This window comes from Balaenoptera ricei, chromosome 1 (assembly GCF_028023285.1).
Source record: "Balaenoptera ricei isolate mBalRic1 chromosome 1, mBalRic1.hap2, whole genome shotgun sequence".
Lineage (NCBI taxonomy): Eukaryota > Metazoa > Chordata > Mammalia > Artiodactyla > Balaenopteridae > Balaenoptera > Balaenoptera ricei.
The window spans coordinates 32198056-32215641 of record NC_082639.1 but is presented as its reverse complement, the minus strand read 5'-3'; the positions used below and the strand labels follow the sequence as shown (position 1 = coordinate 32215641).

Sequence of the window (17586 nt, the reverse complement as noted above, 5' to 3'; positions counted from 1 at the left end):
GTTAATACTTACAAAACAGTTTCAGGTGTTATAATAAGTGCTTACCAAGCGTTAGCTATTTAGCTAGGCCCCATCCACACTTTCTTTCTGGGTAATCTACTCCTATAGCTTTAAGTGCCACCTATTACCTAATGACTTCCAAATTTAAATATTCATCTTCGAAGCCTCTTCTGAGCTCCTATTTATCTGTGCACTCCTTTTTTTGGGGGGAGCTTCATTGCTGCGCGCGGGCTTTCTCTAGTTGTGGCGAGTGGGGGCTACTCTTCGTTGCAGTGCGCAGGCTTCTCATTGCGGTGGCTTCTCTTGTTGCAGAGCACAGGCTCTAGATGTGCGGGCTTCAGTAGTTGTGGCTCGTGGGCTCTAGAGCGCAGGCTCGGTAGTTGTGGCGCATGGGCTTAGTTGCTCCACGGCATGTGGGATCATCCCGGACCAGGGATCGAACCTGTGTCCCCTGCATTGGCAGGTGGATTCTCAACCACTGTGCCCCCAGGGAAGTCCCTGTGCACTCCATTTTGATGACCCGGGGCATCTCACATGAACATACCTACAACGGAGCTTGACCTTCCCCTGCAAATCTGCTCCACTGCCAGTCCCTGTGACCTCGGTCACATGCAGGGCAGATCTCTGGGCAACATGGCTGATTTCTGCTTTTCCAGGGAATGCAGAGTGCATGGACTGCACAACTTCTGTGTTGGTTGAGGTTTCCACTCCACTGGTACATGTCCATGGAAGTTATGTGAGTGCTGAGGGCATTTGGAAAAAGAGAGTCCATAGGTATGGCTGGGGTGAACACCAGGGCCTCCTGAGGAAGTCCAAGCTGCAGGTTCTGACTGCGCATGCCAGCTGTGTACCCATGCATGTCTATACCTATGTGTCCGTATACTTGGCCACGTGGTAGTGTCTGTGGACATGTGTGGAAGGGGGCACGGGATTGTTCTGTCCCACCACCATAATCAAGTGTCCCCAAGCAGGTCTTACAGTGGGAGTGAAAGTGCAGTTATTCTCAGATGACTAACCCCACTCTCCCAAATGAGGAGATGGCTTCCTCTGTGTCCTGGGGGGTGAGTCAAAGGGAAAGACTTCGTCTCTGACCCACCACATGGAGACCACCTTCCCATCTCCTCCTCCAGCTCATTAGACCACCTTCCAGGATGCCCCCATTCCATTTCCTTCTGAGCTTTGGGGGGTCTCTCTGAGGCACTGGCCCATGAGGATGGCAGGTGTATCTCAGAATCTTCCTTGAGTCTCCCTCCCTAGGGGCAGGGCAGAGCCCCAGAGTCGGAGCCCCTACCTAGTGAACAGTTTGGTCTGTTGTAGGGGGGAGGAGGGTCCCAGGAAGGGAGGCTGGAGGGTGCCACCCACCCCCTTCAGAGGCCCTGCAACAGCTTCAGGAATAGGCCCTCTCCAGGCACTCTTGGCCTCCCAGGACAGCTCTGCCTCTGGTGAACTGGGAACTAATTCCCAGGGACACCCACGATCAAGACAAGTCTTCAGGCACCTTGGCCAGAGCCGGTCCTGCGCAGGTGGTGCAGCCACAACTTCGGCCATCCCTTTTGGGCATGGCCCCCTCACCCACATTCTACTTGCTCTGACTCCTTTGGGAGAAGCTGCTAGAGAATTCTGGCCGAGGATCAGGCCACAGCCACCCCACCAACCTCCCCAAACCGATGTGTCTGCCGCCCCCAGAACCCCAGGAGGCAGGAGCCGGCGAGGGGACCTCTAAAGAGGCGGGGGCATAGCGGAGCAGCGCCTCCACAGGCTGACAGCGCCCCGGGGCGAACCACGGACAGACGGGGACCCCTTGGCTTCCCCGGAGGCCTCCAAAGGCACCTGCCCAAGGCCACCCAGCGCGTGGCGGCCGAGGGAGCGGAGCCGGACCTCCCAGCCGTCGGCGGGGCGGCGACGGCCTGGGGCCTTCCCACGGCTCGGCCAGCGCGTCACGGAGGGGGCGAGGGGGCGCCCGGGGCTGCGACGCAGGAAAGGGCCCTGGGAAAGGGCGGTGGCTGCGCCCCCGGGGCGGGGCTGGGGCGGGGCCCGACTTCCCGGCTCGCCGCCCGCGCCGCCGGGCGGAGAGCCACGCAGCCCGCGCTCACGATGAAGCGGCCCCGGGAGCCGAGCGGCTCCGACAGCGAGTCCGACGGACCCATCGACGTGGGCCACGAGGGCGAGCTGAGGTAAGGCGGGCTGGGGGCGCGGTGCGCGCCGGGGCGAGCAGGCTGGGGAGCAAGCCGACGGGCCGGCGAGCGCGGGGCCAGTCCTGGAGCGACCGGGGTAGACGCAGGTGTGGCGCCACCGTTACGCGCACGAGTGCCCGGGATCCTGTGCGCTCTCGGCCGTTTAGTGCTCGAGATGCTGGGATGGAGGGAGAGTTCAGCTCGGGGTCTGAGGTCCGATTGGAGATCTCTTTCTGTCCAAGTGAGGCTACTGGCGAGGACTTTTTTTTTTTTTAATTTATTTATTTTCGGCTGCGTTGGGTCTTTGTTGCTGCGCGGGGGCTACTTTTCGTTGCGGTGCGCGGACTTCTTGTTGCGGTGGCTTCTCTTTGTTGTGGAGCATGGGTTTCTAGGCGCGCGGGCTTCAGTAGTTGTGACACGTGGGCTCAGTAGTTGTGGCGAACGGGCTTTGTTGCTCCGCAGCATGTGGGATCTTCCTGGACCAGGGCTCGAACCCCTGTCCCCTGAGTTGGCAGGTGGATTCTTAACCACTGCGCCGCCAGGGAGGGCTTTTCCCTGAAGATCTTAGGAAACCCTCATGGACTGTTGGTATCACACCCCCTGGTCCTGAAGTAGAGTAGTCACTACTCTGCAGTGACTATGAAGAGTAACCATACTTTCTTAATTTTACCCTAGCCGGGGTGCACTTTTCATATAGTACACACACACACACACACACACACACACACACATACACACACACACAGAGACAGACATAAAACTTCCAGGGGAAGAAAATCTTTGGAATTAAGGTTTTAATATTGAAGAAAATAATCGCTGACCTGCCCATGGTCCTTGCAAGGGCCTAGACTCTGATTCCAGTGCTCTTTCTACTGCACCAGTCTGCTGTCAATATCTTTCAACTCTTGGTACGTTTTCTGACCCTGCTTCAAACCTATAGAACAAACTGGACTTGTATAAGTTCTGTTACATCCCAGTTCTGTGAACAATCTAAGCTTCAGTTTCTTCATCTGCAAAATGGGTATAAATAATAGAACTGACCTCATAGGATAATTAGGAAAATCAGATGAGATAACCTGTGTCAAGGGCTTCACACAGAGCCCAGCACGTAGCAAATGCTTAAGTAGTATCAAGCACCCAATATGTGATACTCAGAACCCTGAAAGAGCAGCAGGGACTGACTGGGAGTCTGCAGACTTGGGTCCCAGCCCCAAATCTGCCACCAAGTTACCGTGTGATCTTGGGGCATTGCTTTCCCTTTGTGAGCCTGTTTCCTCATCAGTAAACTAAAGGAGAACAGGGAGTGAGAAAAGGAAGCCTATCTGGTCCCTCCTGGCTCATCCAAACCTGACTCTCTAGAATAGATTTGAAAGGGGGATTCAGTTCATTCTTAGGGATGTTTTTGAGGGTATTTCATACTTTCAGTGATCTCCAGTTTTCTGAGACCAGGGGATCCTGCCTCAGTCCCAAGTCCCAGTAAAGTGCCACCAGCTTCCAACTCCTTCTAGCTTATAATAGGAGGTAATTTCCTGTCCATGAGGTTTTGGGGTATATAATAGCATTCCCTATGCAACTTAATAGCCTTTTAAAATTGTTTAGCAGAAACTGCTCTTTAGAGAATCAATTCTCTGAGTCTGTGCCTGCTAGGAGCAGGGGAAGGGCCCAGCACTATGGGGTGGGGGGTTGGCGGGGAGGTGTCTCAAGCTCAGTGTCATTGGGTCTTCATGAATCAGAGGCATGAAATTGGTGTCAGAGAGCTAGGCTGATTGGAGCTGCCTTCTGTCCTCCAAGAATTTGCAGCCTGGTCAGTGACCTGCCAGGTCACACAAAGTCCATGGACTGGATGGAAGATGGAAGGAGAGATAGACTGTGGGCTGTGAGGGCACCTGAGCAGGGAGAGGTCACTCACAACCAAAAGTGCAGGGAGAGCTTCCTGAAGGTGGTGGCATTTGGACTCTGGCATAAAGGATCAGTAGGCAGTTTTTTTCCTATACATTTTGTCCTTTCAACTAGAGCCCATTTTTTTAGACTGTCTAGATTCTTAGGCAAGCAGACCCCCCCCCCCCAGAGGAGAGAAGCAGTTGGACATCTGGCAGAGGCCGACTTATAGACCCCTCTTTGTAGCACTCACCAAAGGGCCCTCCCCCCAGCAGACATCAATGCTTCAATTCAGGGAGCGCTGAACGATGCCTGCTGTGGCCCAGACCCTGGGCTGGGCGTGGGGGGCCCAGATGTATCCTGCTCAGCCTCTGCCCTCAGGGAACTCTCAGAGAAGAAGAGCTTCATGGACAAAGAAGGCCAGATGAACATTGGCAAGGGCCAGGGGACTGGAGCAGCCAGCCTCCCCAGGGTCAGAGGCAGGGTGCAAATCCCCCCCACCCTGTAAGAGTAAAGAGCGGGTTGTGTTCCATTGCCACTGTAGGCATCTGCCTGGTGGCAGTGTCCTGCCCCATATACGGGAATCACCCTCAGAGCTCCTATCTGAACATAGCCCCCTGACACATGTGGGTCCAAACTGAGAATATTGTCTCCCCCCTCCCTCTGCAAAAATTTAATGAGCACCTGCCACGTCAGGCACTGGGTCAGGGTCTGTGGGTCACTTAAGGCACATGGTGGCCTTTGAAGTCTCGCCACCATGAACATGGGCAAGTGACCACCCTTTTCTGAATTCTAATTTTCTCCTTTACGAAATGGGGATGCTAATACCTTACCTCATAGGGTGAGGCTTTGATGAGGTAATGGACTTAAGGCACACAGCTCCCTGCTTTGGCACAAGGCAACTTCCAATGAAAGGTGCTCTCTAAGGGGTCGCCGTTCAGTTGGAGGGTGCCCTGTCCGTGAGGCAGCACGGTCTAATGAAAAGCCTGGACATCTGAAGACTGGACTTTGTGTCTCTGTCACTCCAGCTATCAAGTGATTATTCTTCCTAAGTGTGACATGGCCCAATAATATACTTAACTCATTGTATGATAAATGAGACAAGTGAACATGGAAGTGCTCTCTAGAACAAAAAGTACTGGCTATGAAATGTACATGGTGGGGCGATGACTGTATGGGGAGCACTGGATGAAAAGCCAGTAGACTTGGCTCCAGTTCTGGAATTTCCTCTAATTTGCTGTGTGGCCTGGAGCAGATCCCTTCCCCTCTCTGAGCTTCCTCATTTTACAGGTGGGCTCAGTGCTCTCTGAGAGCCCTTCATTGGAGACATTGTGATTCTGCCTTTGGTTGATGGAAAATGAGTGGGGTCACCTGCAAGGGCTCCTCGGGGGAGTTCCCAAAAAGGAAGTGAGGCTGAGCGCTGAGGGTAGTCAGGTCTAGCAGCCAGACCACCTGGAAAGCTGCCCCTCCCCCAAGAGACCACCCCAGCATTCTGGCTAGGGACCCCTTGAGGCCCATGGAGCAGATCTTGGGGGTCAACATATCTTCTCTGGGTCCATGAAAATCTGCCTTATTTTCAGACTCTCAGACAAGAATCTCTCACACCCTCTCCCAATGTCAGGGCCAGATCACAGCCTGGAAAAGAGCTAGCTCTGGCTGAGCTCTTGGGAGCTTTAAGGCTAAGGGGACTGGAGGGCTATTCAGACAGACAGGAAATAGGAATTAGGAGGGAAAACAATGCTGAATTTGAAGCCAGAAGATGTGGATTCCCATGCTGGCTTTGCTCCTCAGCAGCTGCGTAGGCTGGGCAAGCTGCCTTACCTCCCCAGTGCTCAACATCCTCATCTGTAAAATGGGGCTTCCCCTCAAAGGAGGGAAGTATATGTAGTGATGCCGAGAAAGCTGTGAAGTGAGGCTTGCCTGTGGGATGCGGGCGTGGGGGGAGAGGGATAGCACTGCAGAGAACCAGGAGAGTGGAAAAAGGGGTGGCTGAGCTGCCACGCTCTGAAAGGGGTGTGTCAGCCTCCAACAGATGGTCCCTGAGGAGGGATCAGGCTGAGAGGCAGTGACGTGAGCAGTGGTAACCCGATACCCCAGGAGACACATTATCCAGGCTGCGGGGACAAAGGCCGTGTTTCTTAGTAGACCTTGGCTCTTGTGGCTTGTCCAGACTGAAGCTTTGTAAACAAGCTGCCCTACAGATCTCAGGATCTGGCCACCTGAGCCCTGGATCTAGCTTGCTGACCCATCCCTCCCACAAGCTTTCATAGGCCTCTTACATTCTTGTCCAGATGTTTGGATGGAGATATCCTTTTCCAGATGTAGCTAGATGAAGCCAGGGACATAGCAGTAGGTTTGACAAATGTTGATCTGGTCTCCCGTGCAACCTTATCTCTTTAAGCAGTTGATGAAAATGATCCAACCTCTAATGCCAGGAGGGTCGTCACGTGGGCTGGGACCCTCCCAGTCAGCCACATATGCCCCCATTCCACAAAGGCCTCAGACATAGATTTATTTTTTTTAATATTTTTTTATTTATTTGGCTGCGTCAGGTCTTAGTTGAGGCACGTGGGATCTTGGTTGAGGCATGCGGGTTCTTTCGTTGCAGCACACGGGCTTCTCTTTAGCTGTGGCATGCGGGTTTTTCCCTCTCTAGTTGTGTAGTGTGGGCTCCAGGATGCGTGGGCTCTGTAGTTTGCGGCGCGTGGGCTCTCTCGTTGAGGCGCACAAGCTCAGTAGTTGTGGCACGCAGACTTAGTGGCCCCGAGGCATGTGGGATCTTAGTTCCCTGACCAGGGATCGAACCCACGTCCCCTGCATTGGAAGGCGGATTCTTTACCACTGCACCACCAGAGAAGTCCCAAGACATAGATTTTATGGTCTCACCTCTGTGTTCTCCGGTGATGCCAAAGATGAGGGCAGGAGGAGGAGCTCAACCACGAGCTCTGTCATGTCACTTGCTGAGTACTGGGTACAACTGTGAATGAGACAGATATGGTTCATGGCCTCATGGAACTTACAGACGATGGAGAGATAGACCTTAATCAAATAATCATATAAATATAAAGCAACAAATGGGCACAAATGCTATGAATGCAGGATGCTAGGATAGTGTAAAGGAGGGGGTATCAAGTGGGAGGGGCGATGTCAGAAAAGGCTCCCCTGGAAGTTGACATTTGAGTTGAGATCTGAAAGGTGGTAGAAGTTACTAGGCAAAGGGGCTGGGGCTTGGGGGTGGGGAGAGGGAGTGGACCAGAGAGTTCCGGGCTAGGGGAACAGTATGTGCCACCACAGGAAGGAGTTAGTGCATTCACAGGCTGGAGCGCACAGAGCAAAAGAGAATTGAGTCTAGGAGGTGACAGGGGCCAGCTGGGCTACCTGAAAGATGGTGGCCTTGATCCTAAAAGCATTGGGAAGGCCCTGTAAGAGAGTGACATGATCAGATTTGCATTTAGATGATCACTCTGCCCACTTGTAGGAGGCAGCGGGTGTAATAGACTCCTGCAGTCTAGAAAGATGATGGAGGCTTGGTCCCGAGATCAGCAGTGGAGATAAGGGGGACGGCTGTGAGATGTATTTTAGACATGGAATGGGCAGGTTTTGATGGGGTAGGTGAGGACAGAGGAGGAATCAAAGATGGTGGCCGGGTGTCCACCTTGCAGAAGTGGGATATGGGTACCTTCGCTGAGATGAGAACCTAGGCAGAAGAGGAGAGGTGGAGGCAAGCTCTTGGGTTCCTGTTCAGATGTGTGGCATTTCGCGTTCTGAAATAGCAGGGGAGTCACCTTGTCTGAAGTTATTTGTGGCTGTGATGTCTCCAATGGGAGCTGGGCTCTGGAGGGCTGGGGCCTGGCTGAGGGCATCCAGTCCAGCCCTCAGTCTGAGTGGGGCCTCTGGCGTGTTGGCCAAGTGAATGATCCTAAGTGCAACCCAGAGAATCTCCTTCATTCCAAGAGAGCCTCTGAAGCGGGAAAACATTAAGAGGGCGAGCAGTTGGGCTGAGGAGGATTTGGTCAGTCTGGGCAGGAAAAACCCCAGAGGGCTGAGCCTCCTCCCGGTGATGGGAACTCCTGGGTCGCCAGCAAACATACATCCTTCAGCCAAGCCCGGGGACCGGAGGCCTGACACGATGCAGGGCTGGAGCCTTCTGGGGAGGCTGGGGCCACGTCCCGAGAGTCCAGAGAGGGCCCTGTGACCCAGATGTCGCCTCCCCCTCGCCCCGGCCGCGCAGCGTGGGAGGAGGCGGCAGCTGCAGGCCGGGTGGAGGGCGGGCGACCGGCGGGCCCGGCCCGTGGGAAGCGGCGGCATCTGTTCTTTCCACGCTCGTTCCCAGCGGCTCCCTCTGAAACCTAACCCGCAGGCCCGGCCCCACTGCCGCCGCCCGTGCCCTCGCCCGCCCCGCCCGGGGGATCGGGTTGCAGGAGCCGGGCGGCCGGGCTGCGGTTCCCCCGACGGCCGTGGCAGCGCAACGAGGGCGAGGGGCGAGGGGCAGGAGGCAAGGCCGAGCGGTCAGGTCCGGGCGAGAGCCAAGGCCCCCCACCCATGGCCCCAGCCTCCGGCGACTCTGGGGCAGGAAGCTCTGTGCAGGGGAGGACTTGGCCCGGGGAGAAATGAGCCCCCGGGGAGAAGGGGAGAGAAGGCGTCCCCACCCACGCCTGCCCTGTGCCTCTTCCCGGCCTGGGAGACCTCGGCCGCCTGGGAGGGGTCTGTGCCCGCCCACAGCCGGCCTCCGAGGTCAGCCCAGGCCAGGGAGATGGTCCTCTGAAAAATCAGCCTTTCTTTTCCTCTCCAGCCAGATGGCCCGGCCGCTGTCCACCCCCAGCCCTTCACAAATGCAAGCCAGGAAGAAACGCAGAGGGGTGAGTGCGTATCTCAGCAGAGCTGTCAGACAAATGTTTGCCCTGAGTTCCCAGGGGCCTGGCGCAGAGAACCCTGGTCAGAAACACCACCGGGAAGCGGCCCTGCCTGGGTTCAAGTCCCAGCTTTGCCAGTAGCTAGCTGGGTGACTTTGTGCAAGCCACTTAATCTCTGTGTGCCTCATTTTTTCATCTGTGTAACTGAAATAATGATGGTACCTACCTCAAAGGGTTGTTTTGAAGTGAATTAATGTAATGCACTCAGAACAGAACCTGACGCACAATTAGCCATTATCATTTATTCCAGCCTTCCCCTGCTTCTCTCTGAGCTCAGAACTTTCCTTCCCTCTTAGTGTGCTGAGGGGTAGGGAAGGGGGACGGAAGAAGGGGGAGTCCGTCCTTGCTCTTGGCCCTACTTTTCCCCCAGGATGCAGCTGTGCTTCTGCCCTGGGAGTCCAGAGACCGGAATCTGGCAGAGACCAGAATCTGGCAGAGACCAGCCCTGCCACTCACTAACCAAAAGACCTTAAGCAGCCACGTCCACCCAGCCCTCGTTCTCTTTATCGGTAAAATGGGTGTTGCAATTTCTGTCCTGCTATCAGTATTCCGCTACCAGTATTGTGAGATGAGAGTGAGCTTGTGGGAATGAAAGGCCTTCCCAGCTGGAGAGAGCAATGCCTGGGACTCCTCAGACCTCATGACCCAGCACCTCAAGGGGTCTCCCTGGCCCAGGAGGGGCCTCCAGGACCTGCTCCAGTGCTGTGGCTGGTGTTCCTGTTCTAATTGGTTGGTGCCCTGCTGTATCAGTGGTTAAACGTTTTGAATACCACTCCTTAGATCAAGACAAGAGATCTGAGTTCTAGTCCCAACCTTGCACTTCCTTGCTGTGTGACCTTAAGCAAATCCTGCCCCTCTCTGAGCCTCGTTTTCCTCTTCCATAATGTAAGAATGGATTTATCTCCCTGACAAAAATATTGTGACGGAAGATATGAGCCAGTGCCCGTCAAGGTGTGTTGGAAACTGTGATGAAGTGCCTACTTGGTTTTTGTTTGTTTGTTTCATCATTGTTTTTTAGATCATAGAGAAACGGCGCCGGGACCGCATCAACAGCAGCCTTTCTGAACTGCGGCGCTTGGTCCCCACTGCCTTTGAGAAGCAGGTATGTGACATTGCTGAATGTGCTAGAGGAGATGCTGTGCGGGTGGCAGATAAGGTTCACTTCTCACGGCATCTCTTATCGATTGGTGGCAGCTGCCTGAAGTGCTGTGATATCATTTACTGATATCTGTTGATGGCCAAGAATAAGGGGGATGGAAATTCATATTTACTGAGGTGTCTCAGGAGTTGTGGCTTTATGTCCATCATCCGGTTGCACTGAATGCTCAGAATGATCCTGAAGGGTAGGGATTATTATGCACATTGCACAGGTAAGGAAACTGAAGCACAGAGAGGTGAAGTAACTTATACCAGATCACACAGCTAGTAAGTAGCAGAGCGGAACTGGACACAGACTGTGTGATCCTAAAGTGCCCTATCCCTCTGCACTACTGTGATCCTAAAGTGCCCTATCCCTCTGCACATTAGTAGAGCACTAATGCACTACTGACATTTCCAGAACTATCTGAAAGTAGAACAGGCTGCTTGGGGAGTGAAGTCTCTGTCATTGAACATGCTGGGGTGGAGGGACTCCAGTGGGGAGTCAGACAGTTGAATCAATCAGACAACCTCGAAGATTCTCACCGTGTGCGCCAAGGCACGGTCATAGGTCCTGTGTCTTCCTTTCTGCTGGGGAGAACAAGTCAGTCATTCCACAGACATTCACTAAAACCTTCACAAGTCCAGCCATGAACTAGACCTGGTACCTACCTTCAAGGGACTCACATGGAGAGTCCGACCCTCAGGTTTCACCTGGGAGACCAGGTGATGCTGGAGGCTTCGGAAACACTCCTCAAGAGAGAGAATGGAGGAAGAGCAGATGCTTTGGAATAAGACAATGAGCCCGATCTTGGGTGTGTGTGGCGAGTGTGAAGTTGGATTCCCGGTAAAGCTGGTCTAGGAGGCAGGTGAGGATGCAGGAGTGACATTCTGGTGATGGTGCCTGAAGCCATGGAGGTAGAGGGGACCCTCTGAGGAGAGCGCACAGAGCGAGAAAAAAGTCAGCCATCACCCACTGGGAACACCACCGTCTTAAGGGACAGTTAGAGCAAGAAAGCAGGGGAGGAGGGCTTTCAAGAAGGATGGTCAGCAATGTGGTGGACAGGTGGGCTAAAATGAGAACTGAAGAGAATGGGTTAGATTTGGTGGGCTTGGCTAAAGCAGAAGCCCTATTGCAGGCAGTGGTGGCGTGGGAGGAGGAGGAGGAAACTGAGGTCGTGAGTGCTGACGACGCCATGCGGGGGAGGTGGGCGACAGAGGTCAGCTGAAGGCCGCCACTCTTCTGTCTTCTGTACACACAGGGCTCCTCCAAGCTGGAGAAAGCCGAGGTCCTGCAGATGACGGTAGATCACTTGAAAATGCTCCACGCCACTGGCGGGACAGGTACTGATGCTCTACTTTCCTGGAACCATTCCTGCAGCCAATATTTGGGGCCTGGGCCCTGGGGATACTTTGGTGAGCAAAGTAGACGTGGTCCCTGCCCTCACGGAGCTCACAGTTCACAGAGGGGCTGAAGCAGATCCAGGTGGAACGTTCGCAAAGCTTGTCTTTCTTCTTCTTTTGGCATTGCCCTCTCCGCTTTTATTGTCTCCATGTGTCCTAGCCCTTTCATAAACTCCACTCCTTCCAGCCTTGAACTTTGGAGGAGCTCTTCTACAACAGATTACTGATCTCCCTGCCCCCAGGGCCTCGTTAAGCATCAGCCTGAATGAGCTCATTCTCACTGTGATCCCAGTGGGAGGGACACGCCTGAGGTTTTTAGCCACAGCGCTTCACTAGTGTGCCGACCCACTGGTCTACGCTTCTGAGCTCTTGTGTCCTTGCCAGTGCTGGGAGGATATGTCACGCTCACCGCTGAAGATCAGTCGTGGGATTTTAGTAGGATGCGAATGTTAACGCATTCTGTTATTTCGAGCTAGTCCACTACAAAAAAGTCACGGAACTGTGGCTTTTAAAAGAACTCTGGACAGATGGAAATTCTGTCTGCCTGAAGCCGCTCTGTGTGTTTTGGTAATTTCACAATTGGGAAACCTTGAAAGCTCCACTGACCTTGGCTCCAAAGACTTAAGTCTTGAAGCCTTAACTTAACCATCCCCCTCAAGGGGATGGTTGCATGTTAAGCAGCCCAGCCTGGTGCCTCTCAAGCCTCGGCGGGCAGCAGTGTCATGTAGGGGCAGACAGCGTCACGGGTCACAGCCCAGAGATCCCGAGGCAGTAAGTCTGGATTGGAGTTTAGGAATCTGCCAGTTTAGCAAACACACCCGATGACCCTGCTGCAGGTGGTCACTTGGAGAACTTGTGCCAAAGGAATGCACAGCCAACAGTGGGAACTGTCTCTAATCAACCAATGGGGGAGGTATTTCAAGCTACATTTATATTTATCCAACTAAAAGAAAACTAGTGACTAATATTTGGGCAGCATTTTATAGTTTTCCAAATGCTTTCTCTAATGTTATCTCATTTGATTCTCACAAGAACCTCGACCTTTTCTGGCTGAGGGCTGATGGGAAGACAGAGAATTGGCTTAGAGCGCTGGCTTTGTATTTGAACACTGAGTTTACTACTTACTAGCTTTAGGACCTTGGACAAATGATTTAAGCTCTTTATTCCTCAGTTTCCTTATCTCTAAAATGGGAATAATGATAGGGTTTTTTTAAAATATAAATTTATTTATTTATGGCTACATTGGGTCTTCGTTGCTGCGCGCGGGCTTTCTCTAGTTGCGGAGAGCAGGGGCTGCTCTTCGTTGCGGTGCGCGGGCTTCTCATTGCGGTGGCTTCTCTTGTTGTGGAGCACGGGCTCTAGGCTTGCGGGCTTCAGTAGTTGTGGCACGCAGGCTCAGTAGTTGTGGCTCGCGGGCTCTAGAGCGCAGGCTCAGTAGTTGTGGTACACGGGCTTAGTTGCTCTGTGGCATGTGGGATCTTCCTGGACCAGGGCTCCTGCATTGGCAGGAGGATTCTTAACCACTGCCCCATAATGGTTATAATGATAGGTTTTTATGAGGTTTAAATTAGCTAATGCAAATTAAGTGCTTAGGAAGAACTCAGCAAATGTTAGTGAAAAAAGAACAGTGAACAGAGAAAGGTGATGGGGAACAGCAGAGCCAGGTCTCACCGCCTAGGAGGCCTGGCTCCAAACATCATCTCCTGCCAAGCTGTTCCTCTGTAGGGACCTCAGCCGTGAACCAGGGACCCGATATTTGCTACCATGATCATGAAGCCAGTGCTCACTGGGGCTGTTCTGTCTTTACCCAGAAGGTGGTCGAGAGACAGGCAAGTGTGGAGAAGATGTGAGAATGTGAATACTTCTGCAGGCGGTCCCCCCGGTCATCCCACACTGAAATCAAGCCAAAGCCAGGGTCCCTGGCCTGAGGGCAGCAGCTGAGGACCAGAGTGGGGTCCTGCTTTCTAGACTGCCCTTTGGGGCCAAACCAGTCATATAAATGATAGCTAACTTTTCATTTGTTAAGCATTTCTGTGCACCATTTCATTTCGCCCTCCCATCTGTACATGGCAGGGCCTGTTATATACCCATTTCACAGCTAAGGAAATCAAGGCATGGAGAGATTGAGACTTGTCAGGGCGCTAGTTAAGTCCATGGTCAAGCAGCTGGCCCCCGAAGACCTCATGCTTCATTGCTACCCTATGCTCTCCTCTCCAAGGAGTCTCCCAGCTCTGATGGCTGCTGCCGCCACCTCCCAGCATCTGCCCCCATCAGCAGGCAGGGTTGTTCCACACCTCCATGTGCACACATCTGGCAAGTGTCTATTTAAATGAAGTTATCTGGGCCGCAGATTTCCTTCTTTGGGTTCATCATGAATGGTGATGAAAATAACACTTTACATTTTATAATGCTTCATAGTTTAGTGAACTCATTTGGTCCGCACACTCCACCCCCTCTACCCCAGTAGGGATGATTATTCCCACTTTAAGATGGTGAGACTGGGGCTCAGAGAGGTGAGGTGACATGGCCAAGGTCACCCAGGGGGTGAGTGGGGAAAGCAGGTCCAGAACTCAGACAGTCTGACCCCAGGCTCAGTGCTTGTCTCCTGCCTGGCATGCCCTCATCGTGCCTCACTTTGCAGGATTCTTTGATGCTCGAGCCCTGGCAGTCGACTTCCGGAGCATCGGTTTTCGGGAGTGCCTTACCGAGGTCATCAGGTACCTGGGGGTCCTGGAAGGGCCCAGCAGCCGTGCAGACCCGGTGCGGATTCGCCTTCTCTCCCACCTCAACAGCTATGCAGCCGAGATGGAACCTTCACCCACGCCCGCTGGCCCCCTGGCCTTTCCTGCCTGGCCCTGGTCCTTCTTCCATAGCTGTCCAGGGCTATCTGCCCCGAGCAGCCAGCTTGCCATCCTAGGAAGAGTGCCCGGCCCCATCCTCCCCAGCACCTCCTCTCTGGCTTACCCCATCCCGGCCTTCAGAACCACTCCCTTGCGCAGAGCCACTGGCACCATCCTGCCAGCCCGGAGGAGTTTGCTGCCCAGTCGAGGGGCATCTTCTACCCGGAGGGCCCGCCCCCTGGAGAGGCCAGCTGCACCCCTGCCCCCCAGTGGCAGGGCTGCCAGGAGCAGCCACATGGCACCCCTCCTGCGATCTTCTTCCCCCGCCCCTCCTGGCATTGTGGGGTCTCCTGCTTATGTGGCTGTTCCTGGGTCTTCCCAGGGGGCAGCTGGGAGGCCAGCAGGAGCTGTGCTCTGCCACTCCTGGGTCTCTGAAATCACTGAAGTTGGGGCTTTCTGAGCTGGCTTTGCCCCCAGGAATGAGGAGAGTTCTTTTTCCAGGAGCTCTAAAAATGGCGTTGCCTATTCTGCTCTGCTTCCTGGACTGGTTCATATAGGAAGGTGTCTTCTTCACCCGGCAGAGTCCCCCTTCTCCTTTGGCCCCTCTCCCCTCCTCACTGCTTGTCCCAGCTTCTCCTGGGGCTATTCTGATCTCAGAAGCTTGGTCTCATTTTTTCCCTGGAGAGATGAGTCTCAGGAGAGCCCCCCAAGAGCTGTACCCAGACCCCTCTCCTGCTCCAGGACACATGGGCAGTAGGCATTAATCTCAGGTTGGGGAACAACGCTTTAACCTAAAAGGCACAATGACCTAAGGCACGCTGCTCCCCTAGAGATCAGACCCCAGCCAAGAGCAGTGACTTCCTGGCTGCAGCCTTCCCAGACCCCCAGGGGCCGGAACATAGTGTCTGTCTCACTTCCTGAGACAGTAACCACGCAGGGGCCGCAAAGAGGTCTCCTGGGAACCCTGTCTGCCCCAGCCCACCTGTCTCCCGCCCACTGCAATGAACCCAGAACAGACCTGCTGTCCGCCACGGCCAAGGCTGGGGACTGGGAGCCCAGCAGGGCCCGTTCCTGCCCTCTTGTCAGCTGCTGACACCTACCCTCCAGCTGACCAGCAGTTCCCTGCACACAGCTGGGAGGTCTCCGGGCTCCGTGACAGGGTGTACTCACCACCAGGCCTCGGACGGCGTCCCCAGACAGGAGCCAGGCTTGAGCCACAGAGAACCCAGCTCTCTGCCTACCACACGGCCAGCGTCCTCCAGGCCTGTGGTCCCGTCGGATGCACAGTGCGGAGGCCATGTTCCCACGTGATGGCGCCCCCGAGAGGAATCCTCTTGGGATTCAGCACCAGACGTTTGTGCTGCCTGTTTTGCATCCGACTCACGGGGCGCAGACTGCTGGGACCGCCAAGGGCTGTCAGGCTGGACGAAAATAACTGCGAGGAGGGGCGAGGGGAAGGACAGTCAGAGGCAGCTCGGCCCTTCAAGGTCACACAGTGGGTCGAGGGCCTGAGATCCTGTTCACCCGGGATTCCACGCGGCTGGCTCTGCTCAAAGGCCATGCATGGCGTTACCCAGCTTCAGCCCAGGTCATTTTCCCTCTAACAGAGGGAACAAATGGCCCAGGGACCTTTCCCAGTGGAACAGCAGGAACTGGACAAGATAGGGGCAGACCAGAAGCGACACACAGCCAGCCCAGTGCTGCCACATGGTTGTTAGAATGCAGAAACACTTCTGTGCTCATTGACAGACCTGCTTCCCTGAGTGTTCCCACCACATGGCTTTTCTCCCAGGACCCCGTGCTGGTTAATGCCCTGCCGACCCAAGGCCGTGGGGCCCTCCAGCTGGCAAGTCGTTGGTGCTTATTCTGCACTGGTTGTTAAATGCTTCTGAGGTCACCCCTGGAAGAGTCTCCCACTCCCATCCTTTGATGGAACTACCCTCCCCAGAGGCTGCATTGAGGAGACTCCACGAGCTCAAAAAGTAGAGTCTGCAAACGCCCTGGGGGAAAAGGGCCCTTTCAGAGAAGTGGGTAGGAGGGCAGAGATCATTTAAATGACCCAGAAAGCTCTTTTGAGGAGGCAAATTCCTCAAGGAGGGATAAAGAACTAAAGTAATTCTTTTACTCCTCAGTGTGAGGTAGCTGGATCAGATGTTGCTCTCCTCCTGGACCCATCTGTGTGTACAGCAGTGAGGAGGTGTCATTTCAGGGCGTGGGTCACTGGCCAGGAGTGCTCCTGAGGCAGACAGAGATAGAGGGAAATAGCGAGGGAGGGAAGGCAGTCAGCAGGCTCCCAGGAGTTGGGAGGGAGGGCAGAGGGAGGTGGCAGAAGGCAAAGACCGACTTCACCTTTTTCACAAGGGGCGGGAAGAACGGCGCTCCCCACCCGCCCCCCTCCTCCCCTGCACTCTCCCCCTCCCCCTCCTCCCCTGCACTCTCCCCCTCCCCCTCCTCCCCTGCACTCTCCCCTCCCCCTCCTCCCCTGCACTCTCCCCCTCCCCCTCCTCCCCTGCACTCTCCCCCTCCCCCTCCTCCCCTGCACTCTCCCCTCCCCCTCCTCCCCTGCACTCTCCCCCTCCCCCTCCTCCCCTGCACTCTCCCCTCCCCCTCCTCCCCTGCACTCTCCCCTCCCCCTCCTCCCCTGCACTCTCCCCTCCCCCTCCTCCCCTGCACTCTCCCCTCCCCCTCCTCCCCTGCACTCTCCCCTCCCCCTCCTCCCCTGCACTCTCCCCCTCCCCCTCCTCCCCTGCACTCTCCCCCTCCCCCTCCTCCCCTGCACTCTCCCCCCCCTCCTCCCCTGCACTCTCCCCTCCCCCTCCTCCCCTGCACTCTCCCCTCCCCCTCCTCCCCTGCACTCTCCCCTCCCCCTCCTCCCCTGCACTCTCCCCCTCCCCCTCCTCCCCTGCACTCTCCCCTCCCCCTCCTCCCCTGCACTCTCCCCTCCCCCTCCTCCCCTGCACTCTCCTCCTCCCTGGCCACTGCAGGTGGTGGCTCACTGCTCCCAAGATACCAGGTCAACGCTCCAGTCCTGCAGTTTGACCACTTCCTAGCCCAAGAATCCAACATTTACTCATGGTGGGAAACACACTTTCATGTTTCAAATACCCAACTCCAAAAGAACCAGTTGACACGGTTGAATGAGGTGGAAATGGCCCAGAACTTTGAGCATCTTAGTTGCTCTTAGGTGCATTCTCCCTGAGAGATTGTGTGGGGGAAGGTGACTGTGTGTATTGGTTTCTG

General features: G+C 54.9%; 1 protein-coding gene across 3 annotated transcripts; it reads left to right on the top strand.

Moving 5' to 3' along the window:
• The first annotated feature begins 2061 nt into the window (after window positions 1-2061).
• HEYL (hes related family bHLH transcription factor with YRPW motif like) lies at window positions 2062-16973 on the top strand. Of its 3 annotated transcripts, none has more exons than XM_059919638.1 (5): window positions 2062-2174; window positions 8845-8911; window positions 9984-10067; window positions 11365-11446; window positions 14148-16973. In XM_059919638.1, the coding sequence occupies exons 1-5, from the start codon at window positions 2095-2097 to the stop codon at window positions 14804-14806; spliced, it is 972 nt and encodes a 323-aa protein (XP_059775621.1). In that variant the 5' UTR covers window positions 2062-2094; the 3' UTR covers window positions 14807-16973. The 3 variants fall into 3 exon arrangements, with proteins under 3 accessions (XP_059775621.1, XP_059775630.1, XP_059775613.1); XM_059919647.1 differs by lacking the exon at window positions 2062-2174 and adding an exon at window positions 7514-8565; XM_059919630.1 differs by lacking the exon at window positions 2062-2174 and having other exon boundaries at window positions 8587-8911.
• Window positions 16974-17586: the final 613 nt, after the last annotated feature.

Excerpts from the sequence above, each read along its gene's own strand:
- HEYL (XM_059919630.1), top strand. The coding sequence starts at position 8,663 with ATGAGCCCCCGGGGAGAAGGGGAGAGAAGGCGTCCCCACCCACGCCTG. Across the intron at positions 8,912-9,983 it reads CCAGGAAGAAACGCAGAGGG|ATCATAGAGAAACGGCGCCG; the intron begins GTGAGTGCGTAT and ends ATTGTTTTTTAG. Across the intron at positions 10,068-11,364 it reads CCACTGCCTTTGAGAAGCAG|GGCTCCTCCAAGCTGGAGAA; the intron begins GTATGTGACATT and ends CTGTACACACAG.